The 25792-nt window shown below is 46.2% G+C and overlaps 1 protein-coding gene across 2 annotated transcripts in view; it reads left to right on the forward strand.

Annotated features, from left to right (window-relative positions):
* The window catches only part of LOC147596756 (protein mono-ADP-ribosyltransferase PARP8-like), a 175092-nt gene that overhangs the window by 124756 nt on the left and 24544 nt on the right, over positions 1–25792 (forward strand). For both annotated transcript variants that reach the window (XM_086769533.1, XM_086769532.1), the window contains exons 13-14: positions 1238–1291; positions 1395–1490. In XM_086769533.1, the coding sequence (XP_086625659.1) occupies positions 1238–1291; positions 1395–1490 (150 nt within the window). The remainder of the gene's footprint in view (positions 1–1237; positions 1292–1394; positions 1491–25792) is intronic.

A 25792-nucleotide genomic window follows, 5' to 3' on the forward strand; every position in this document is an offset into this window, starting at 1 on the left:
AGCCCTCTGATCATCTTTGTGGCCCTCCTCTGGACCTTCTCCAACTGGTCCATGTCCTTCTTATGTTGGGGGCTCCAGAACTGGACACAGTATTCCAGGTGAGGTCTCACGAGAGACCTCATCTACCTCTTCATCCTGGTTGGGTGGTCTATAACAGACTCCCAGCAGGATACCTGCCCTGTTGGCCTTCCCCCTCATCCTTACCCATAAGCACTCAACCTTATCGTCACCATCATTGAGCTCTATGCAGTCAAACCACTCCCTGACATACAGAGCCACCCCACCGCCTCTCCTTCCTTGCCAATCCCTTCTGAAGAGCTTGTAGCTGTCCATTGCAGCACTCCAGTCATGACAGTCATCCCACCATGTTTCTGTGATGGTGACTAAGTCATAGCTATCCCGCTGCACAATGGCTTCCAACTCCTCTAGCTTGTTGCTCATGCTGCGTGCATTGGTGTAGATGCACTTGAGCTGGGCTATTGATTTCACCCCCAACCTTGGCACGTCACCCCAAGGCTCATCTCTAGTGAGTCTGGTTGTATCCCCTTCCCCCTTCAAGCCTAGTTTAAAGTCCTCTCAATTAGCCCCACCAGCTCATGGGCGAGAATCCTTTTCCCCCTTGGAGACAGCCTAACTCCTGCTGCTGCCAGCAGGCCCAGTGCTGTGTAAAACACCCCATTTTGTACTTTATTGACTCCTATAACAAAAATTCCTTCTAATTTATTTGTTCTATATTGAAATAAAAAGGCAGAAAGAATCTGAGTGGGATCTGAGTACAGAAGTCTGTTAGCGTGATGCTCATAGAAGTGAGATCTTAGTAAATATATGAAAGAAAAAATTTTCAGCTGTTTTGAGATACACGTTAGTCATTCGAGCCTAAGCATATAGCCCATATTTGGACAGACAATATGCAGTTAAAATTTAAAGGAAGTTACCAAATGCCAGCTTATATAGAATGGAGTGAAGGCACTGCTATTTCCATTTGAGATTAAAGTTTTTGGTATGCTGAGATACAAAATCTCATCACAACTAAACTAAAAAGAAATGCTAAAAATCTACCCCACACTCAGCAAACAGTAAAAGGATTGATTATTTTTAATGGTTAATTTATGCAAAGGAGAGATCTTTTTAGATGCAAATATTGTTTAACATATTTGCATGCAAAAATACAAATGTTTTACCATTTCCTTATAATTAGCCTACCAACACTGAAGTTGCCTGAACTTTTTCCTTGCAGCAAAATTATGGTGCAAAATGCATTCTGGTACGAGACCGTGGCTTTCTTGTGCAGGTAGGATGCCATATCTTACCCATTTATGAAACACTGTGGAGCATGAGCTGACTGTTAATTATTTTTAAGCAGATGTTGTTTTTTTCATTTTCGTTGTTCTCAGACTATTGAATTTGCTGAGCAGCGAATACCAGTATTGAATGAATACTGTGTAGTTTGTGATGAACCCCATGTGTTCCAGAATGGCCCTCTGCTGAGGGTAAGTGGTGTGCTTGCTGGGATAAACAATGCATTTTCAAATGCCTTAAATAGCAATGGATGATACAAACATAAAAACCTGTTATAAAACTATTGTATTATTTCAGATGTATTTCATCCTAATATCTTTTTAAGATGCAAAAATGTAATGCATTTTAACTAGATTTTACTGTAAATTTGAAAATGTACATGTATTACATGAAAATTTACATGTGCAAGAGATGGAAAGTAGACTTGTATAATAATCATAGAAACATAAAGGGGGGTTGTATTTCACTGAACACTATTGTGCTAGAGTAGTCATAGCTGGATAAGCTAGCGAAAGCACATTAGAGTGCATTCCTGGTCCTCTGGCACTCTTTTAAAAGCTTAGGATCACCTCAGTCCTTTAGCTCCTATCAAGCCATGACCAGGGTATTCAGATACATGGATGTTAATGCTACAAGGTCATGAAGTTCTTCTGACACTCTTTTACTCATGAGACACTGGAATGAACCATTCTCCATAATGTGATAAAAAAGGCAGTAGAAGGAGATGCTCTGTGAAGTGTCTGGTCTAGCAGTGACATAGTCCAGGAGCACTGTTGTGGTTCAGTATGCCCAAGGACTGGCCAGTTACACAGCTCTTCCTTCCTTTCATTTCTGTATAACTGGGAACCAGGAATTTTGCATGCTGAACGTTGCATTGTTGCATCCTCTCATGCTGCATAGTAAAAAAGAATAAGATTGGTCATGAAAGACACATCCTGCCTGGAGTTATGGATCAATGTAGCTTTGTAAAATAGTATATAGGAGAATAAAATTCTTACCTTCAGGCCTGACCTTGCAATTTAGAATCCTTCTTGTTTCACCTGTCCTGTATCCTATAGAAACCTGAGTAACCTTTAAAAGATTAAAACCATGGAAAACTGGTTAATATCAGTGTGTAAATGGTCTGACATCTCATCTGCCAATTTCTCCACAGTGTGGTGAGCAACATATAAGATGAAACAAACATAATCTATGATAGTTCCATGGAACTAAATTCAGGAGGGTTATTGCTTACATGGTAGCAGAAGTCATCTCAGTGTCATCCCCCATGACATTCAGTGGCACCACAGTCAGACATTCTGACTGTAGGCAGGGTATGTAGATAAGCTGCTAATAGGATTTGCAAAAAGCATCCACATATTCATTTAATACCATTTAAAGTCATGATTAAACCTCTGTACTTTGGAAAATACTATCAGGTGTTTATTTGCCTCTTCAAGCTCATATCTGCCTTTTAAAAACATGTTTTTTCTGCCACATTTATCAGCAACCAAACCCTGATTAGAAGCCTATAGAAAAGGCAGCAGTTCCTTGTTGTTCATCTTTGAATGCACTGCTATGCATATTACCTGTGACAGGATGACATAAGAGGAATTGAATAATATGCAAAGCTTGGATAATATAATTATTTAAATTATTGGGATTTATCTGTTGTCCATAGGACAAAGCCAACAGTAGGATTTATTCCTGTTCACATGATGAACTACTAAAAGAAAACAGAATGGAAAATCATTTGCTGTTGTTCTGGTTTTATTTAGTGAGGGGGGGCCTAAGGTGGTAGCTTGTGTAGGAAACTGCTAGAAGTTGTTCCCCTTTGTTCAGTGGACCTGCTGCTGGCCAAGGCCGAGCCAATTGGTAGCAGAATGTGCCCTGATAACGCCTCTGTGATAACATATTTAAGAAGGGGAAAAATAGAAAAAAAAAGAGAGGAAAAGATGTGAAGACGCTGAGTGGGGGCAGAGAGGGGGAGGTGTGAGCCTTGTGGGCCTTGCAGGCCTCATCCTCTGGCCTCCCACCGGGCGGCTGTCTGGGCACAACTCAGCCCAGCCCAGCTGCAAGAAGTGGAGAGGAGGTGTGAAGAGAACCTGAGAGGCGTCTGCCTGCCTGTTGTGAAGAATTTCTGGTGAGAGGAACAGCTGCAGACACCAAGGTCAGTGAAGAAGGAGAGGGAGGAGTAATGCTGCTCCTGGCCAAGATTTCCCTGCAGCCTGGGGTAAAGACCATGGTGGAGCAGGTTGTCCCCCTGCAGCCCATGGAGGTCCATGGAGGAGCAGAGATCCACCTGCAGCCCGTGGAGGACCTCACGCAGGGGCAGGCAGATGCCTGAAAGGCTGTGGCCCCTGGAGGGCCCGCTGGGGCAGCCCTTCTGGAGGGACTGCACCCAATGGAAGAAATGACCCACGCCGGAGCAGTTTGAAGAAGGACTGTGGCCTGTGGGAGGGACCCCACGATGGAGCAGGGGAGGAATGTGGGGAGTTCTTCCTCCGACGAGGAAGCAGCAACATGAAGTGACATGTGATGAACTGACCATAACCCCTATTCCCTCTTCCCCGCTGTGCTGCTCGTGGGGGGAAGGTAGTAGAGATAATGTTAAGCCCAGGAAGAGGGAGGGGTGGGGGGAGGTTATCTTGTTCTCTGTCTCATTGTTCTGCTTTGATTTTAGTAATAAATGAATAGTTTTCCCCAAGTCGAGTCTGTTTTGCCCATAACGGTAACTTTAAGGATTTCTCCCTGTCCTTATCTCAAACCTCGAGCCTTTTTCCTTATATTATCTCTCCCTATTCTCTTGGAGGGTGGGGGGAGTGAGAGAGAGACTGTGTAGTCTGGTCCCGATTGGGGCTAAACTACGACACCTGTAAACTAAAAAAAATGTAGTTCTTGCTTTCCCACCTTAGAGATCAAAATCCCTCAGAATGACTTTTCTCTGTCTTCAGCTTAAAGAGGGGTCATTTTAGCTATCCATTTGAGAATTTGTCAGTGTTTCAAAACAGAGGAAAGTACAAACATGTTTGTGGTGGTTTAGCCCGGATCACCACACAGTTTCTTATTCACCCTCCCCCTACCTAGTGGGACAGGGGAGAGAAATTGGGAAGAAAGGAAAACTCGTGGGTTGAGATAAAAACAGTTTACTAAAAATACTAAAAACTACAAAGCTAACAGGATATAAGGATATTAATATCTACAAAATATACAAAATGAACAATGTACAATTTCTCACCACCCGATGTCCGAATGACCGACACAGCCCGTCCTGAGCAGTGATCACAGGAACAACACCGAGCAGCAAGCAAAGGGGGAGAGCAAGCTAGCAAGGTAGAGGGAACGATGCCAGCAAGCAAGAGAGAAGAAAAGAATGCCAAGGGTGCCCGAACAGATACCCGACAAGAATGTCCGAACAGAAAAGGATGCCAGAAAATGATGCCCCCTCCCATGGGCAACCCCCACTTATATACTGAGCATGACGTTTATGGCATGGAATACTCTCTTTGGCCAGTTTGGATCAATTATTCTGTCTGTCTTTCGCCCAGCTTCCTGCATCTACACGTTAACGCGACCTTAACGAGACTTGGAAAGCCAGACAGTGTCCTTGGTCTCATTAACAACAACTCATATCATCAGAATGTTTTTATCAACATTCTTCACACACAAAATCCAAAACACACCGGCTACTGAGAAGAAAATTAACTCCATCCCTGCTGAAACCAGGACAGTATCCACCCCTTATTCCATACCATTTACGTCATGCTTATAGATATACACACAGATATCACTATCTCAATCTATGAGCTATCCCTCCAAAGTCTGTTGAGTTAATTTAGTCCATGACTTTGGGCCCCATCTGTGATAGCAGTCTCTCAGGGCAGGAGAGATGGTATGTAGTGTGAAGTTGTTACATACTGCATCTGGAACTCGTAGCTGGTACCTCTGGCGCGGCTGGTGTATCACGTCCATGGTCTGCAAGTTGAAGATGTTGATCTCGAGGAAGTTGTTGGTCGCCAGTTCTGACTCCATCACTGCTGCACATCTCTCGGTTTCATCAAAGCTTGTTCTTCACTGTTGAGTGTGATTCTTGCTGCACTACCTCTGATAGAACATGAAAGAACTACAGACATGATTATATACAGTTCAAATTATTGGCTGTTTTCACCTAGAATCAAATCTCCTTGAGGTACACATCGGACTTCCCCATCCTCCCGCATCACCCACCAAGTACATCCAGGTCCTTGAGCAAAAGCAGTCCCAGGGATGGGTTTGCCTTTGCCCAGAGGAGGAATAACCCAGACTGTTTTCCCCAGCATATTCCTTACATGCACCACAGGGACTTTATCACCATCTACAGTATGTAAAAGTTCAGATTGGGCAGGGCCAGCTCGATTGATGGATCCCCGAGTGTTGACTAACCAAGAGGCTTTTGCTAAATGTTTGTCCCAGTTTTTGAAGGTCCCACCACCCATTGCTTTCAGTGTAGTTTTCAGCACTCCATTGTACCGTTCAATCTTTCCAGAGGCTGGTGCGTGATAGGGGATGTGATATACCCACTCAATGCCATGCTCTTTGGCCCAGGTATCTATGAGATTGTTTCGGAAATGAGTCCCATTGTCTGACTCTATTCTGTCTGGAGTGCCATGTCGCCAGAGAACTTGCTTCTCAAGGCCCAAGATGGTGTTTCGGGTGGTGGCATGGGGTACAGGATATGTCTCTAGCCACCCAGTGGTTGCTTCTACCATTGTAAGCACATAGCGCTTGCCTTGGCTAGTTTGTGGGAGTGTGATGTAATCAATCTGCCAGGCCTCTCCATATTTGTATTTCAGCCATCGTCCTCCATACCAAAGAGGCTTTAGCCGCTTGGCTTGCTTAATTGCAGCGCATGTCTCACAGTCGTGGATAACCTGTGCAATAGTGTCCATGGTTAAATCCACCCCTCGATCACGAGCCCATTTGTATGTTGCATCTCTCCCCTGATGGCCTGAGGTGTCATGGGCCCATCAAGCTAAAATTAGTTCACCTCTGTGTTGCCAGTCTAAGTCCACTTGGGAAACTTTAATCTTAGCAGCCTGATCCACCCTTTGATTATTTTGGTGTTCTTCAGTGGCTCGACTCTTGGGTATATGAGCATCTACGTGACGTACTTTTACAACAAGCTTCTCTAACCGGGCAGCAATATCTTGCCACAGTGCGGCAGCCCAGATGGGTTTGCCTCTGCGCTGCCAGTTGCTCTGTTACCATTGCTGTAACCACCCCCACAGGGCATTTGCCACCATCCATGAGTCAGTGTAGAGATAGAGCTTTGGCCATTTTTCCCGTTCAGCGATGTCTAAAGCCAGCTGGATGGCTTTCACCTCTGCAAACTGACTTGATTCACCTTGGCCTTCAGTGGCTTCTGCCACTCGTCGTGTAGGACTCCACACAGCAGCTTTCCACTTCCGATGTTTTCCTACAATACGACAGGATCCATCAGTGAACAAAGCATATCGCCTCTCATTTTCTGGGAGGTTGTTGTATGGTGGGGCTTCTTCAGCACGTGTCACCTCTTCCTCTGGCGGCATTCCAAAATCTTTGCCTTCTGGCCAATCTGTGATTACTTCTAAGATTCCTGGGCGATTGGGGTTTCCTATTCGGGCTCGCTGTGTGATCAGTGCGACCCATTTACTCCATGTGGCATCAGTTGCATGATGTGTAGAGGGGACCTTCCCTTTGAACATCCAGCCCAGCACTGGCAATCGGGGTGCCAGGAGGAGCTGTGCTTCAGTACCAATCACTTCTGAGGCAGCTCGAACTCCTTCGTATGCTGCCAGTATCTCTTTTTCAGTTGGAGTATAGCGAGCCTCAGATCCTCTATATCCCCGGCTCCAAAAGCCTAGGGGTCGACCTCGAGTCTCTCCTGATGTTCTCTGCCAAAGACTCCAGGTAGGGCCATTCTCCCCGGCTGCGGTGTAGAGGATGTTTTTCACATCTTGTCCTGTCCGGACTGGCCCAAGGGCTACTGCATGAACAATCTCCTGTTTAATTTGTTCAAAGGCTTGTCGTTGTTCAGGGCCCCATTTAAAATCATTCATCTTTCGAGTCACTTCATAGAGAGGGCTTACAATCATACTGTAATTTGGAATATGCATTCTCCAGAAACCCACAACACCTAAAAAGGCTTGTGTTTCCTTTTTGTTAGTCGGTGGAGCCATACCTGTTATTTTGTTGACCACATCCATTGGAATGTGACGACGTCCATCTTGCCACTTTACTCCTAAAAACTGGATCTCTTGTGCAGGCCCCTTGAATTTGCTTCGTTTTATTGCAAAACCGGCTTTCAGAAGGATTTGGATTATTTTCTCCCCTTTCTCAAAAACTTCTTCTGCTGTGTTGCCCCATACGATGATGTCATCAATGTATTGCAGATGTTCTGGAGCTCCACCCTTTTCTAATACAGTCTGGATCAGTCCATGGCAAATGGTGGGGCTGTGTTTCCACCCCTGGGGCAGTCGATTCCAGGTATACTGGACACCCCTCCAAGTGAAAGCAAACTGTGGCCTGCATTCTGGTGCCAGAGGAATGGAGAAGAACGCATTGGCAATATCAATGGTGGCATACCACTTGGCTGCTTTTGACTCCAGTTCATACTGAAGTTCTAGCATGTCCGGCACGGCAGCACTCATTGGTGGTGTAACCTCATTTAGGCCACGATAGTCCATTGTTAGTCTCCATTCTCCATTAGATTTTCGCACTGGCCATATGGGACTGTTAAAGGGTGAGCGGGACTTGCTGATCACTCCCAGGCTCTCCAGTCGACGAATCAGCTTGAGGATGGGGATTATGGAGTCTCGGTTGGTGCGATATTGCCGCCGGTGCACCGTGGTAGTAGCAATTGGTACCTTTTGTTCCTCAACCTTCAGCTTTCCCACAACGGAAGGGTCCTTTGAAAGTCTGGGCAAGATGGACAGCTGTATATTTGTCTCCACGGTGGCTATACCAAAAGCCCACCGGTGCCCTTTTGGGTCTTTGAAATACCCACTCCTGAGGTAATCTATACCAAGAATGCATGGAGCATCTGGGCCAGTCACTATGGGGTGCTTTTGCCACTCATTCCCTGTCAAACTTACTTCAGCCTCCAATACAGTCAGCTCTTGGGATCCTCCTGTCACTCCAGAAATACAAATGGGTTGTGCCCCTTTATAGCTTGATGGTATTAGGGTACACTGTGCACCAGTGTCTACTAGAGCTTTATACCTTTGTGGGTCTGATGTGCCAGGCCATTTAATCCATACAGTCCAATAAACTCTGTTGTCCCTCTCCTCCGCCTGGCTGGAGGCAGGGCCCCTCTAGTCCTGTTTATAATATTTTCTATTCACTTTCTGTGAGTATGAATCAGAAGTTCCTTCCATAGGATCAGAGGTGAGATCAGCCCTTCTACGCTGTCTGGGGAACTGCCCACTGGAGACTGGAGCAGCAAATTGCCTGGAAGAACCTCCCTTTGTGATTGTTTTACCTCGCAACTCACGTACACGTGCCTCTAGGGCCGAGGTAGGCTTTCCATCCCACTTCCTCATATCCTCTCCTTGGTCACGCAAGGTAAACCATAGGTCATCTCGTCGGGTGTACCGTCCCCCTTGAGCAGGAGGAGGATGAGGTCTTCTTCTAATAGCTGAGATATTAGTCCGTGCAGGTGGGGAGCAAGAATCTTCGAGTTTCTCACACACCTCAGATAGTTTTTCTAACAGTTTTTCAAACTGGCTTTCAGATTTCTCAGTCAGTCTTTCTATAGCTGAGACACAGGCCCACATTGGGGAAGAGAGATTGTCTTCATATTGTCGGAGCTGGTTAGCCACTGCACGTACTGGTGGCATCTCATCATCTTTCCAACTCATTGCTGCCAATGACTTGGCAAACGAGGATGGTGCACTCTGTACAAATTTCCGCCACATGGGTCGGGTACATTCAATTTCATCTGGATCTACGGATGTCCGTGGGTCATCCAGGTTATGATAAATCAGCTCCCGAACAGCTAATTCCCTCAGAAACTGGATACCTCTCTCCATGGTGGTCCACTTGCTTGGGTGGCATACAATATCTTCCTTAAAGAAATACCTGTCCCTCACACCTGACAGGAGTCGCCTCCAGAGGCTGCAGGCTGCTGACTCTCTTCCAATCGCCCTGTCAATGGCTGCTTCCCTAGACAGAGATCCCAGCTGCCTGGCTTCCCTGCCTTCTAATTCCAGGCTACTGGCCCCACTGTCCCAGCATCGGAGCAACCAGGTGACAAGTTGCTCACCTTGATTACGGCTGAAATCTCTTCGCATATCTCGCAGCTCACTCAGGGATAGGGACCGGGTGACTACCTCCCCTTCTGCCTCTCCCTGATCATGTGATGGGCCTGGTTCATCATCATCTTTCACTATGCGAACTGATTTTTTGGTGTATTTCTTATGTACAGGGGCAACTGATACTGGTGTAGATGATTGGTTTTTCGGTTTCTCTTTGGTACTGCTTGCCGAGGTTTGAGTAGCCACAGTATCTGGCGTGGGGGCTGAAGCAATCGCAGTGCCCGTAGCAGGGGCTGGGGTAGCTGCAGCGCCTGCCGTAGCGGCTGAAGTAGCTGCAGTATTTGTAGCAGCAGTTTGAGTAGCCACAGTGTCTGTTGCAGGGATTGGAGGAGCCATAATACTTTTAAAAAACTGTTTAAACTTCATCAATATCAAGATCTGAGATAGCTGCAAGAGACTTGTCACCATGAACATGGTGGTAGGGGTATCAAAAGGGTATTCAAAATTCTCAAAAGCTGTTGAAATTAGCTTGGTGAGGTGGGGAAAGCTGTAAACAGATGTTCCCCCCGCGGCCTGGCTTCCCGGAACAAAACAACAGGTATAGTTCCAAACAACACCCACAAGATGGCTCCCGAAATACCCGGGTGGAGCTGCCTCTGCCTCCTCGCTCTGCACACTGCCCGCCGCCATTGAGTACAGATATGAAAATGGTCCTGTTACCAGCAATCTCACTAAACAAATCAGTGCCGCATAGCACAGCAGAACGATACCTTTGATCCAACACACATCATTGATAAAGCGTGCACAAATACCGACAAACAGAAAATACGGCAAGTAGGGTGCTATCCAATACAGCTCTAAAAACAACTGCGAGAACAAATAAAACAACATTGTGACCAGCGATGACCAAACCGGCTTAATGAACACTTGTAACAAATCTGTTTTCAACACACTGTGTTCAAACCTGCCCTTATCTCAACCCTTCGGGACTGACCGGGGCTTGAACCTTGGATCCTCAGACTAAGGTCCGATGATCTCACGACTGATCTAGTGAGGCCCCTTCGAGCCCCACGTTGGGCGCCAAAAAGACTGTGGTGGTTTAGCCCGGATCACCACACAGTTTCTTATTCACCCTCCCCCTACCTAGTGGGACAGGGGAGAGAAATTGGGAAGAAAGGAAAACTCGTGGGTTGAGATAAAAACAGTTTACTAAAAATACTAAAAACTACAAAGCTAACAGGATATAAGGATATTAATATCTACAAAATATACAAAATGAACAATGTACAATTTCTCACCACCCGATGTCCGAATGACCGACGCAGCCCGTCCTGAGCAGTGATCACAGGAACAACACCGAGCAGCAAGCAAAGGGGGAGAGCAAGCTAGCAAGGTAGAGGGAACGATGCCAGCAAGCAAGAGAGAAGAAAAGAATGCCAAGGGTGCCCGAACGGATACCCGACAAGAAAAGGAATAACTGAAAATGATGCCCCCTCCCACGGGCAACCCCCACTTATATACTGAGCATGACGTTTATGGCATGGAATACTCTCTTTGGCCAGTTTGGATCAATTATTCTGTCTGTCTTTCGCCCAGCTTCCTGCATCTGCACGTTAACGCGACCTTAACGAGACTTGGAAAGCCAGACAGTGTCCTTGGTCTCATTAACAACAACTCGTATCATCAGAATGTTGTTATCAACATTCTTCACACACAAAATCCAAAACACACCGGCTACTGAGAAGAAAATTAACTCCATCCCTGCTGAAACCAGGACAATGTTTGCCACTAAACACATATTTATCAGTGCCTTTGCAAGCAGCATAACCTAGCAAGCTTTGCAATAATGAGAGGATGTCCTTATATAACCCAGAGAGAAGGAGACAGCAGGTGGAAATCTAGAATGCTCTGTGTATGTTTGAAAGACTCAATAGGCAACATTGGACTCAATAAGCAATTACGGAGTTTGCAGTTCTGTAGAATCATAGAATCATAGAATAGTTTGAGTTGGAAGGGTCATCTACTCCAACCCCCCTACAAGGAGAAGGGACATCTCCAACTAGATCAGGTTGATCAGAGCCTCATCCAACCTGGCCTTGAATGTATCCAGGGATGGGGCATCCACCACCTCTCTGGACAACATGTGCCAGTGTTTTACCACCCTCATTGTAAAATTTTTTTCCTTATATCCAGTCTGAATTTGCTTCCTTCTATTTTAAAACCATTACCCCTCATCCTATCACAACAGGCCCTGCTAAAGAGTTTCTCCCCATCTTTCCTGTAGGCTCCCTTTAGGTATTGGAAGGCCACTATAAGGTCTCCCCAGAGCCTCCTCTTCTCCAGACTGAACAGTCCAAACCCTCTCAGCCTGTCCTCATAGGAGAGGTGCTCCAGCCCTTCATAAGATCCTCATAGAGAAGCTGTTGATATATGGACTGGATGAGCAAAAAGTGAGATGGATTGAAAACTGGCTAGATGGCTGGCCTCAGAGGGTGGTGCTCAGTAGCACAATGTCTAGTTGGAGGCCAGTAACTAGCAATGTACCTGTTCTGGTTTTGTTAGTGAGGGGGGGCCTAAGGTGGTAGCTTCTGTAGGAAACTGCTAGAAGTTGCTCCCCTTTGTTCAGTGGACTCGGCTGGGCCTAGGGCAGACCCGCTGCTGGCCAAGGCCGAGCCAATTGGTAGCAGAATGTCCCGTGATAACGCCTCTGCGATAACGTATTTAAGTAGGGGAAAACAGGAAAAAGAGGAGGAGAAGATGTGAAGCAGCTGAGCAGGGGGCAGAGAGGGGGAGGCGCGAGCCTCATGGGCCTTGCAGGCCTCACCCTCTGGCCTCCCGCCGGGCAGCCGACTGGGCCCAACTCGGCCCGGCCCGGCTGCAAGAAGTGGAGAGGAGATGAGAAGTGAATAAGATGTAAAAAGGATCCTGAGAGGCGTCTGCCAGCCTGTTGTGAGGAACGGCTGCAGACGCCAAGGTCAGTGAAGAAGGAGGGGGAGGAGTAACGCGGCTCCTGGCCAAGATTCCTCTGCAACTCGTGGTGAAGACCATGGTGGAGTGGGTTGTCCCCCTGCAGCCCATGGAGGTCCACGGAGGGGCAGAGATCCACCTGCAGCCCGTGGAGGACCCCACACCGGAGCAGGTGGAGGCCTGAAGGAGGCTGTGGCCCGTGGAGGGCCCGCTGGGACAGCTGTTCTAGAGGGACTGCACCCCGTGGAAGAGATGACCCACGCCGGAGCAGTTTCATGAAGGACTGTGGCCCGTGGGAGGGACCCCACACTGGAGCAGAGGAGGAATGTGAGGAGTTCTTCCCCTGACGATGATACAGCGGCGTAAAACAACGCGTGATGAACTGACCACGACCCCCATTCCCTTTTCCCCCCCCGTGCCACTCGGGAGGGGAAGGTAGTAGAGATAATGTTAAGCTTGGGAAGAGGGAGGGGTGGGGGGAGGTTATCTTGTTCCCTGTCTCATTCTCCTGCTAATTTTAGAAATAAATGAATAGTTTTCCCCAAGTCGAGTCTGTTTTGCCCGTGACGGTAACTTTAAGGATTTCTCCCCATCCTTATCTCAAACCTTGAGCTGTTTTTTCTTATATCATCTCCTCCTATTCTCTCGGAGGGTGGGGGGAGTGAGAGAGAGACTGCGTAGTCTGGTCCTGATCGGGGCTAAACTACGACAGTACCCCAGGGGTAAATCCTGGATCCAGTACTGTTTTATATCCTCACTGATGATCTGAATGATGGAGAGAGTGTACCCTTAGCAAGTTTTCAGATGACACAAAACTGGGAGAAGTGGATGATACTCCAGGGGGTTGTGCTGCCATTCAGAGGGAACTCGACAGGCTGAAGAAATGGACTGACAAGAGTCTCATGCAGTTCAACAAGGAGAAGTGTTTAGTATTCCCTTTTCCTATCAAAACAGGCCCTGCTAAAGAGTTTCTCCCCATAATGCTTATAAAGTCCCTTTAGGTCTTGGAAGACTGCTATCAGGTCTCCCCGGAGCCTTCTCTTCTCCAGGCTGAACAGCCCCAACTCTCTCAGCCTGTCCTCATAAGAGAGCTGCTCCAGCCCTCTGATCATCTTTGTGGCCCTCCTCTGGACCCTCTCCAACTGGTCCATGTCCTTCTTGTGTTGGGGGCTCCAGAACTGGACACAGTACTCCAGGTGGGGTCTCACCAGGGCAGAGTAGAGGGGGAGAATCCCCTCCCTCAACCTGCTGGCCACACTTATCTTGATGCAGCCCAGGATGCAGTTGGCCTTCTGGGCCACAAGGGTGCATTGCCTGTTCATGTTGAGCTTCTCGTCCACCAGCACTCCCAAGTCCTTCTCCTCAAGGCTGCTCTCAATCCATTCCCCACCCAGCCTGTATTTTTGCCTGGGATTGCCACGACCCAGGTGCAGGACCTTGCACTTGGCCTGGTTGAACTTCATTAGGTTCTCATGGGCCCACCTCTCCAGCCTGTCAAGGTCCCTCTGGATGGCATCCCTTCCCTCCAGCGTGTCAACCGCACTGCACAGCATCATAGAATGGATCTTAAAGACCTGTGAGACAATTATACAGGACAAAAAATTCTGGAAATGTGTTCAATAAGATAAAAAAACCCTCTGAGTATCAATGATTGTTCTTTCAGTCAAGAAGTCTCTTTAGAGTGACATCTTGTGTTGAAACCTCAGACTGAGACCTCTTTAGAACAAAGCAGTAAATAGTAAAAAAACTCAGAAAACTAAATATTGGAGCTAGTTTCTTTGAAATTTGTACTGTTTCAGACATCTCTGCTCTTTAAAGTTTTTTCCATCAAATATGAATGGTAAAATATTGTAAAACAATATTTGAAATACCTGTATATAGCTGTAAAAATAAGTACAATTTGGTAATTCTGGTATATGTATACTTATATTAATAATCTTACATTTTTCAGAATGTTTTTCATCCTGAAGTGCTCAGTTATGATTTATACATTACGGGTGAAATCTTGGCCTCAGTGAGTTCCTGTTCACTTGAATATGCCTTGGATTTCTCTGTCCTTTGAATATAAGTTTCTTAGCTACCACTGAAATACAGTAGCAAGGATGTTCCAGAAAAAGTACACCACTTAGGGGGTGGGGAGTTTTTGGAGTAGAATAAACATAATTAAACTATGGAGAACAGTGTAGGTGTACAAATATATTTAGTCAGGCTGAATTTTAGCCAAGATGCTCGTGGAATTCTGAGATTCTTGTGGAATAATGCCATGATCCTTCTTATCCTTAGTCCATGATATAACTTGATTTTCTCTCTTTTTATGAAAAAAAAAGCTTTCCAGTTACAATCAGTACTTTAGTAGAATGGACTTTATTGTTTACTGAAAGAGTAAAATGGCTGCAGTATAGCCTGTCCTGTTGCCAAGAACTTAACCAAAGCTTGCCTTGCCCAGCTAGCACTCCATAACGCTTATTTGCAATCTATTTATGTATCTGGCAAGTTGTGTTGGTTTTGTTTAGTGAGAGGGGGAGGCTATAGTGGCAGCTTCTGCAAGAAGCTGCTAGAAGTTTCCCCTTTGTCCAGTGGACTTGGCTGGGTCTAGGGCGGACCTGCTGCTGGCCAGGGCAGAGCTCACTGGTGATGGAATGTTCCCTGAAAACACCTCTGCGATAACGTATTTAAGAAGGGGAAAAACAAAAAGAAATTTTAAAATATTTTTAAAAAAGAGAGAAGAAAAAGATGTGAAGAAGCTGAAGCAGGGGCAGAGAGGGGGAGGCGCAAGCCCTGTGGGCCTTGCAGGCCTCACTCTCTTGCCTGCCGCCAGGCAGCCATCTGGGCCCTACTTGACCCAGCCTAGCCGCAAGAAGTGAAGAGAGGAAATCTGAAGAGAACCTGAGAGGCATCTGCCTGAGCTGATTGTGAAGAATTTATTGTGAGAGAAATGGCTGCAGACACCAAGGTCAGTGAAGAAGGAGGGGGAGGAGTGATGATGCTCCTGCCACAGATTCCCCTGCATCTTGTGGTGAAGACCATGGTGAAGTAGGCTGTCCCCCTGCAGCCCATGGAGGTCCATTGAGGAGCAGAGATCCACCTGCAACCTGTGGAGGACCTCACGCTGGGGCAGGCAGATCCCCAGAGGAGGGTGTGGCCCTTGGAGGGCCCATGCTGGGGCAGCCTGTTCCAGAGGTAGTGCACCCAGTGGAAAAATAACCTGTGCTGGAGCAGTTCATGAAGGACTGTAGCCCATGAGAGGGACCCCACGATGGAGCAGGGGAGGAATGTGAGGAGTTCTTCCCCCGAGGAGGAAGGAGCGGCATAAAGTGACATGTGATGAACTGACCATAATCCCCATTCCCTATTTCCACTCTGTGCCTCTCAGGGTGGAGGGGAAGGATGTAGAGATAATTGAAAATAAAGTTAAGCCCGGGAAGAGGGAGGGTGTCGTAGTTCAGCCCTGATCGGGTGTTGACGCGGAAGTCATGGACACTGCTGACGACCAATATCATCAAGCAAATGCCAATTTATTGTTGATACATCCCGGTTAATATAGCCCTTCTAATTCTGTATCATACGCAAGCTCTCTACTAATTGGTTAACTATATCATGCACGCGCTCCTAGCTAAAATATGATTCGTTAAGTCTCTATGTTCACACACACGGCTCTCTCCACCTGCACCCTGCTTCACATTCAGCCCCCAGTCACGTATGCCAGCTGTTTTCCTTCTTCTCAAGGTTGCTTCATTTACTTTCTCACAGGAAGCTTCATTACTTTCTCACAGGTGGCCTCATTATTTTCTCACAGGTGGCTTCAGTACTTTCTTACAGGCATCTTCAGTACTTTCTCACAAGCGGCTTCAGTGATGTCCTTGAGGCCTGCTGCTCACAAACATAACAATTCCATTTGGTCTGGATTGTTCACTAAGTGCCCCTGGTACTCCAGGTATCCAACAAATCCCCCTTTTTGTTTTGAACAATCCAGACCCACTTTCATCATACGTTCCATAGCTTTCACAAAGCATTTTAAAATATACCCCAAAATCATCAGTGTCAACAGCAAACCTGTCAATAATACCAACCCATAAACTATCAAATCTTTCAGCCAGCCTGTGACCCCCAAGGATTTCAACCAGTGTGTTAACCTGCTTTCCACTTGTATTGCATGCATGTTGCATCATAACTCTGCCAACTGATAGCGTATCGACTTAGAGTGATCAGAAACATTCATGCAACACATACCTTCAAAATCTTCACATCCATGTCCATGCGCTAATAACAAAAATTCAATGGCTGCTAGATTCTGCAAAAATATCATGATGCATGCTATCCACGTCTTCTAATAATCTTGATAACATGCTAGAGGTTAAATTCATTTGCTTTTGTGCCCAACAAGCTAATTTATTTAAGTTAGCTAAAGTTTTTGCAGTTGCTGCCCAAGGAACAAATAAAGATAATGCTATCCGCTCAGCCGTACCCAACAGGGTTAAATTGCTGTCACAATGGGGAGTCAATACTTTTAGCGATCTTCTTGCTCGAGTATGATTCCATAATGGAGCAAACATTATCAATTTTCCAAAATAACATGGTACTCCTATGGCCCTTCTTGGTACTCCTGACCTTATTTTACTACAATATCAACTACTGAATCTCCTTTTTTTTTTTTTTTTTTTTTATATGAGCCAGATTGTCTGTATTGAGTTGTTAATCATTTTTTGCAAGCATGGTATGTTAATGATTATGCCTAGTATGATGCCTAGTATCACAATTCCGATTTTAACCAAGGACAGCAACCACCCAGTTATGCCACACACAAGCTTAGTTAATAAAATTACTGATCACACGTTATACATATTCATGATTATGAAGCAAAGCTAAGTTTCACTACCTTCTAGTAATTTTCTACTATAACATTCTTCTACTATTATAGATATAACAACTCCAGTAACTTTCTTATCTACAAGAGCAATGACTAGTTTTCTGCAGGCCTCTGTTGAAACAAGCCATAAATTCTGCTAACAATGTTTTGTATCTTAAAGCTTCCCTTCTCATTCCATGGCTTTCTTCCTGAGAACATGATTGCATTCCTCCCCCAACATCGGTGTGCTTTCACTGATACCAAACTGGCTCAGCGAAATACCACATGTCCCCTTTCTTTGTTTATGAGAAGAGGCTTGTTTCAACGCTTTATCTATTAAAGTCTGCACACATTTTAAGACACAGAATTATAGATCAAAATACATATATAAAAGGAATGAATAAGCATCCTACAGCTATTAGTAACAAGCTTATATCAAGTCACCAAAAGATTTCTGAATATATCAAAACCATCACTTTGTTGCTGTTTTTGTACTCCTTTTTGCAAGTTTTGAATACTTTTGTGAATAGATTCCGAATGATCAGACAGATTCATGCAGCAAAGCCCATCAAAATCCTGACAATCATGATTTTGTGCTAATAATAAAAAAATCTATTGCTGATCTATTCTGTTACTAACCCAACTACGCCAAAGACACCGCTGAGCAAGAGGATGATTATCAGCCGGGTCAGAGCAGAAAAGGGAGGCAGGCACAGCACCTTCAGGGCATCCCCTGTTGTAAATAAAGTGTGCTCTGGGTCCGTCCCCTCCCCTTCGCTCCGAGCCACCTCTGTTTATACCCTCAGCAGATTCAGTGAAAGAGTACTGACCAGGTGTTGCTGCATGCGTGGCCAACGCATACAACAAGGCCTGACTAGACGTTGCTGCATGTGTGGCCAGCACATGCAACAAGGCCTGTCAAAATATGTGCTCTGCAGGCTAACAGCGGTTCTGTTTTGTAAAGTAGCATAGTATATAGAATCTACATCAGTTAACAGCATTGATAGTATCAATGCAGTTGTATTTATTTGCTTAACAAGCCAACAGTCCAATTTATTTAGCATAGTTAATGCCTAGGCACGTGCCACACCAGGTGTAAAGACTGAAGCAGCAATAATTTTACTTAGTTTCCAAAACTCTGTATTATCTTGGCAACCAGATTCAATGCTATGTATGCTTCGTTTAGGTCTTTTATGCTGTCTGGATTTTGATATGTGCTCGCATGATTACGTCAAGCTGTGTCGTTTGTCCTGGTTCTGGCCAGGATAGAGTTAATATTTACCTGAGCTGGGTGGAGAACTGAAGCTGGTAGCCCCTATGGCTGGGATAGTTAACTAATTAGCTAACAGCTGGGGTTAATTTACCCAAATTAGCCAAAGGGCTATTCCATCCCATCTGACATCATGCTCAGTATATAAGTGAGGAGGGTGCTGAAGGGAGGCCCTCCTAGCTGGAAGAGACTGGATGTGGAGATCTGTTGTGAGCTATTATACTGTATTTGTGTTCCATCACTCTATTGTTTTCTTCTGTCATTACTGTTAAATTTACTTTTTGTTCAATCTCAACCCGCGTGTTTGGTTTTTTTTTTTTCCTGGTTTTCTTTTGTTTGTCAAATCTCCTCCTATTCTCTCGGAGAGTGGGGGGAGTGAGAGAGAGACTGTGTAGTCTGGTCCCCGTTGGGGCTGAACTACGACAGTTATTTTGGCGCCCAACGTGGGGCTCGAAGGGTTGAGATAATAACAGATCTGACTTTTTTTTCTTTTTTTTTGCTTGAAACAAATTTGTTTATATGTGCTTGTTGTATTGGTTGTCAGTTATTGGTCATGATGTTGCAGTGGTTGGTTATGTTGTTGTATTGTCTACGCTCTTATATGTACTATGTGTTCCCAGTGGTGGTGTTTATCACCTCAGGGAAAATGATGAGAATTATCCTTCTGTTATACTATGCCATATACATCTATGACATGGTGACATCAATGGCCTTAGAGATAAATTGGTTTTCCTATGTGGACAGCTTCCCGAATTCTTTCACTTCCAGGGTAGTTAAGCCACTTTTTGAGAACTTTAAAGATCTGGGGGATATTCAAGCCACTATGATGTTGTTGTTATGTATTTTGAATGTGTGCCAAGTCTTGTCTAGAGCTGCAAACCCACTTTTTGGGAATCTCCTCCCGAGATTTACCTTAAGGCAAGATACTAATACGTGGCATGGTGTGAGGGAGAACAAACTGACCTGCAATGTAGGGACTCAAACCCCAGCAACAGGCATTGCAGCTGAATCAGAGGGTGAACCTGTGCTAGTTTCAGTTGCCCCTGTATCCAAGAAGACTTGGAAGCGGAAGTCAGCTCGTTTAGTGAGGGAAGAAGAAGCCCCTTTTAGGACGGAGCAGGAGGAAGAAGAGGAAGGTTTATTTGCTACATGCCTAGGAAGAACTCGGCAGGCAGGCTCTTCCTCAGGGGAAGAACTCCTAAAGGAGACAGTGAGCACCAGATTTCTATCCCTGAGCGAGCTGCGAGACATGCGAAAAGATTTTAGCCGTCATCCCGGGGAGCACATTATCAGCTGGCTGCTGCGGTGCTGGGATAATGGGGCCAATAGCTTGGAATTAGAAGGCAGAGAAGCTAGGCAACTGGGATCCATTTCTAGAGAAGCAAGCATTGACAAAGCAGTTGGAAAAGGGACACAAGCCCTCAGCCTCTGGAGGCGACTCCTGTCAGGTGTGAAGGAGAGGTATCCTTTCAAGGAGGATATAATGTGTCATCCAGGCAAGTGGGCTACCATGGAGAAGGGTATCCAGTACCTGAGGGAATTATCTGTGCTGGAGATTATTTATGATGACCTGGACAATGATCAGTTACCTAAGGATCCAGATGAAGTCAGGTGCACACGACAAATGTGGCGGAAGTTTGTTCGAAGTGCACCATCATCATATGCCAACTCATTGGCAGTTATGACCTGGAAAGATGGAGAGGAAGAAACAGTGGATGAACTGGCTGGCCGACTCCGGCAGTACGAGGAAAGCCTGTCTTCCTCTCTAAGGGCCTGTGTCTCGGCTGTGGAGAAACTATCCCAGGAGTTCCAGCAATTCAAAGCAGATATGTCCCATTCCCCACCGGTACGGGCCAATATTTCAGCTATTAGGAGTAAACGTTTCCCTGCTCAAGAGAGATGGTTTACGCGGCGAGGTACCCTGTGGTTTACCTTGCGTGACCAAGGAGAGGACATGAGGGAGTGGGATGGGAAGCCTACCTCTGCCCTAGAGGCGCGGGTACGTGAGTTGCGTGGAAAAACCATTGTAAATAGAAGTTCTCCCCAGAAAATTGTTGCACCAGTCTCCAATAGGGAGCGTAGAAGGAATAGCTTTAGTTCTGACCCTCTTGAAGGGACCTCTCGTGCATATTTAAAAGAAATGAATGACGAATACTGTGGCCAGGATTAGAGAGGCCCTGCCTCCAGCCAGGTGGAGGAGAGGGATAACAGAGTTTATTGGACTGTGTGGATCCGATGGCCTGGCACGTCAGACCCACAAGAGTACAAAGCTCTAGTGGATACTGGTGCACAATGTACCTTGATGCCATCAAGATATAATGGGGCAGAACCCATTTGTATTTCTGGAGTGACAGGAGGATCCCAACAGCTATCTGTATGGGAGGCTGAAGTGAGCCTGACAGGGAATGAGTGGCAAAAGCACCCCATAGTGACTGGCCCAGATGCTCCCTGCATTCTTGGTATAGATTACCTCAGAAGGGGATATTTCAAGGACCCAAAAGGGTATCGGTGGGCTTTTGGTGTAGGTGCTTTGGAGATGGAGGAAATTATACAGTTGTCCACCTTGCCTGGTCTGTCAGAGGATCCTTCTGTTGTGGGGTTGCTGAAGGTTGAAGAACAACAGGTGCCAATTGCTACCACAACTGTGCATCGGCGGCAGTATCGCACCAACCGAGACTCCCTGATGCCCATCCATAAGCTGATTCATCAGCTGGAGAGCCAGGGAGTGATCAGCAAGTCCCACTCACCTTTTAACAGTCCCATATGGCCAGTGAGAAAATCAAGTGGAGAGTGGAGGTTAACAGTGGACTATCGTGGCCTGAATGAGGTAACACCACCACTCAGTGCTGCTGTGCCAGACATGTTAGAACTTCAGTATGAACTGGAATCCAAGGCAGCCAAGTGGTATGCCACCATTGATATTGCCAACGCGTTCTTTTCAATCCCATTGGCACCAGAATGCAGGCCGCAGTTTGCTTTCACTTGGAGGGGCGTCCAGTACACTTGGAATCGACTGCCCCAGGGGTGGAAACACAGCCCCGCCATTTGCCATGGGCTGATCCAGACTGCACTGGAAAAGGGTGGAGCTCCAGAGCACCTGCAGTACATTGATGACGTCATCGTATGGGGCAACACAGCAGCAGAAGCTTTTCAAAAAGGGGAGAAAATAATTAAAATCCTCCTGAAAGCTGGGCTTGCCATAAAACGATGTAAGGTGAAAGGACCTGCAAGAGAGATACAGTTTTTGGGGATAAAATGGCAAGATGGGCGTCGTCAGATTCCAATAGATATAGTCAACAAAATAACAGCTATGGCTGCACCGACTGACAAAAAGGAAACGCAAGCTTTCCTGGGCGTTGTGGGTTTCTGGAGGATGCATATTCCAAATTATAGTATGATTGTAAGCCCTCTGTATAAAGTCACCCGAAAGAAGAATGATTTTAAATGGGGCCCTGAACAACAGCAGGCTTTTGAACAAATTAAACAAGAAATTGTTCACGCGGTGGCTCTCGGGCCAGTCCGGACAGGGCAAGAGGTAAGAAATGTGCTCTACACCGCAGCTGGGGAGAATGGCCCTACCTGGAGTCTCTGGCAGAAAGCACCAGGGGAAACTCATGGTCGACCCCTTGGGTTTTGGAGCCGGGGATATAAAGGATCTGAGGCCTGCTATACTCCAACCGAAAAAGAAATCCTGTCGGCATACGAAGGAGTTCGAGCTGCTTCAGAAGTGATTGGTACTGAAGCACAGCTCCTCCTGGCACCCCGACTGCCAGTGCTGGGCTGGATGTTCAAAGGAAGGGTCCCCTCTGCGCATCATGCAACGGATGCTACATGGAGCAAGTGGGTTGCACTACTTACACAGCGGGCCCGAATAGGAAACCCCAATCGCCCAGGCATATTAGAAGTAATTACAGACTGGCCAGAAGGCAAAGATTTTGGAAAGCCACCAGAGGAAGAGGTAACGCGTGCTGAAGAGGCCCCACCATATAACAACCTCCCAGAAAATGAGAAGCAGTATGCCCTATTTACTGATGGGTCCTGTCGTATTGTAGGAAAACATCGGAAGTGGAAAGCTGCTGTGTGGAGTCCTACACGACGAGTTGCAGAAGCTGCTGAAGGCCAAGGTGAATCGAGTCAGTTTGCGGAGGTGAAGGCCATCCAGCTGGCTTTAAACATTGCTGAACGGGAAAAATGGCCTGTGCTCTATCTCTACACTGACTCATGGATGGTGGCAAACGCTCTGTGGGGATGGTTAAAGCAATGGAAGCAGAGCAACTGGCAGCGTCGGGGCAAACCTATCTGGGCTGCCACTCTGTGGCAAGATATTGCTGCCCGGTTAGAGCATCTGGTTGTAAAAGTACGTCACGTAGATGCCCACGTACCCAAGAGTCGGGCCACTGAAGAACATCAAAACAACCAGCAAGTGGATCAAGCTGCTAAAATTGAAGTGGCTCAGGTGGATCTGGACTGGCAGCATAAGGGTGAACTATTTTTAGCTCGGTGGGCCCATGATACCTCAGGCCATCAGGGGAGAGATGCAACATACAAATGGGCTCGTGATCGAGGGGTGGATTTAACCATGGACACTATTGCACAGGTTATCCTTGAATGTGAAATATGTGCTGCAATCAAACAAGCCAAGCGGTTAAAGCCTCTGTGGTATGGAGGACGATGGCTGAAGTATAAATATGGAGAGGCCTGGCAAATTGATTACATTACACTCCCACAAACTCGCCAAGGCAAGCGCTATGTACTTACAATGGTGGAAGCAACCACTGGATGGCTGGAAACATATCCTGTACCCCATGCCACTGCTCGAAACACCATCCTGGGCCTTGAGAAACAAGTCTTATGGCGACATGGCACTCCAGAAAGAATTGAATCAGACAATGGTACCCACTTCCGAAACAATCTCATAGATACCTGGGCCAGAGAGCATGGCATCGAGTGGGTATACCACATCCCCTATCATGCACCAGCCTCTGGAAAAATTGAAAGGTATAATGCGCTGCTGAAAACAACTCTGAAAGCAATGGGTGGTGGAACCTTCCAACATTGGGATAAACATTTAGCAAAAGCCACTTGGCTAGTCAACACTCGGGGGTCCACCAACCGAGCTGGCCCTGCCCAATCTGAACTTCTACATACTGTAGAAGGGGATAAAGTCCCTGTGGTGCATGTAAGGAATATACTGGGGAAGACAGTCTGGGTCATTTCTCCATTGGGCAAAGGCAAACCCATGCATGGGACTGCTTTTGCTCAAGGACCTGGGTGTACTTGGTGGGTAATGCAGCAGGATGGGAAAGTCCGATGTGTACCTCAAGGAAATTTGATTTTAGGTGAAAAGAGCCAATAATTTGAAGTGCTTGATGTCGGTTACTATACAGTACTGTATGTCATTATCTAGCTATTATGTGTCCCTCCTTGCTTCTTCCTGCTCCACGCCCTGAGATACTTATGTTGTGTCAAAAGTATTATAGTAAAATCGTTTATACCAACAAAGAATGAACTTTAATAAAATAGGAAAAATTGCAGCAGTGATGCAACCAGAACTGGCTCTTGCTACTAGCACCTGCCAACAGATCTTCAGTCTCCGGACTATGAACTTGCTAAGTCACTTGCACCAGACAGACTACCTGAGGAAACACTGTGTCATCTGTCCTATGCTGAGAGCCTGTTATGACAGATGGAGCCCAAAGTTATGGACTGGATGAACTCAACAGACCTTTTGAAAGGATGGACCATGGACTAAGAGAGTTACATCTGTGTGTCTGCATACAAGTAGATAAAAGGAAGAAAAAGTTGATGATTAATTGGAAAGTGTAGGATCTGGGCATGATGTAGATGGTATGGAATAAGGGGTGGATAATGTCCTGGTTCTGGCCAGGATAGAGTTAATATTTACCTGAGCTGGGTGGAGAACTGAAGCTGGTAGCCCCATGGCTGGGGTAGTTAACTAATTAGCTAACAGCTGGGGTTAATTTACCCAAATTAGCCAAAGGGCTATTCCATCCCATCTGACATCATGCTCAGTATATAAGTGAGGAGGGTGCTGAAGGGAGGCCCTCCTAGCTGGAAGAGACTGGATGTGGAGATCTGTTGTGAGCTATTATACTGTATTTGTGTTCCATCACTCTATTGTTCTCTTCTGTCATTACTGTTAAATTTACTTTTTGTTCAATCTCAACCCGCGTGTTTGGTTTTTTTTTTTTCCTGGTTTTCTTTTGTTTGTCAAATCTCCTCCTATTCTCTCGGAGAGTGGGGGGAGTGAGAGAGAGACTGCGTAGTCTGGTCCCCGTTGGGGCTGAACTACGCCACGTTGCAATGTATAGATCTTAAAGCATTTACAATCATTACCCCTCTAGTAACATTAGCTCTTGAATAGTTAAAAAATAGACAGAAGTCCATCTTTACTGATCCCAAAAAGTTTCATCTTTTCTAGTTTTAGCACTCAGCACTCGTGGTTGCTGCTGTTTTACACAGAGTTGCTGTCCTACCGGTATCCGGCAGGTCAACCAAACATGTTCTGAAATACCCGCAGATGATACAGACAGGGATCCACTTGTTTACTGCTCCTGTAAAGACATAAGCGTATCCCTTCCCCCGTGTTATAAGAGGGAACGGTCCTTCCACTTATACAAAGCTTGACTCAGACAGGAGTATCTGTTAACCATGTCAGGGGCGGGGGGGTGGGGGCGCCTGGCGGCGGCTGTGGCCCCGGGCCTATAGGAGGAAAGAAAACTAAAACCTGAGGTTTAAGACAAGAATAGGGAGAGATCCTTAAAGCCACCGCTACAAGCAAAACAGACCATCACTAAAACCAAAGTAGGATAATGAAAAAAGGAACAAGACAACCTCCCCCCACCCCTCCCTCTTCCCGGGCTTAACACCATCTCTACCTCCCTCCCCTGAGCGGGACAGGGATGGGGGGCGGGAAGAGGGAATGGGGGTTACAGACAGTTAATCACGCACCGCTTTATTGATATCAACGGTTTAACTGCTGCACCTACAGCAGCAGCTATGACTGTAGCCTTTTCTTGTTCTAACATTTGCTTGGCAGCTTCCAGCAGTTGCCCTGTACTAGATCCTTTTGGCAGCACACTAAGGGCTCTCTTAGTTTTTTTGGGGGTTTTTTTGTTGTTTTTTTTTTTTTTTCTC

The sequence above is a fragment of the Chlamydotis macqueenii genome, chromosome W, assembly GCF_036417535.1.
Source record: "Chlamydotis macqueenii isolate bChlMac1 chromosome W, bChlMac1.mat, whole genome shotgun sequence".
In the NCBI taxonomy this organism is placed as follows: Eukaryota; Metazoa; Chordata; class Aves; order Otidiformes; family Otididae; genus Chlamydotis; species Chlamydotis macqueenii.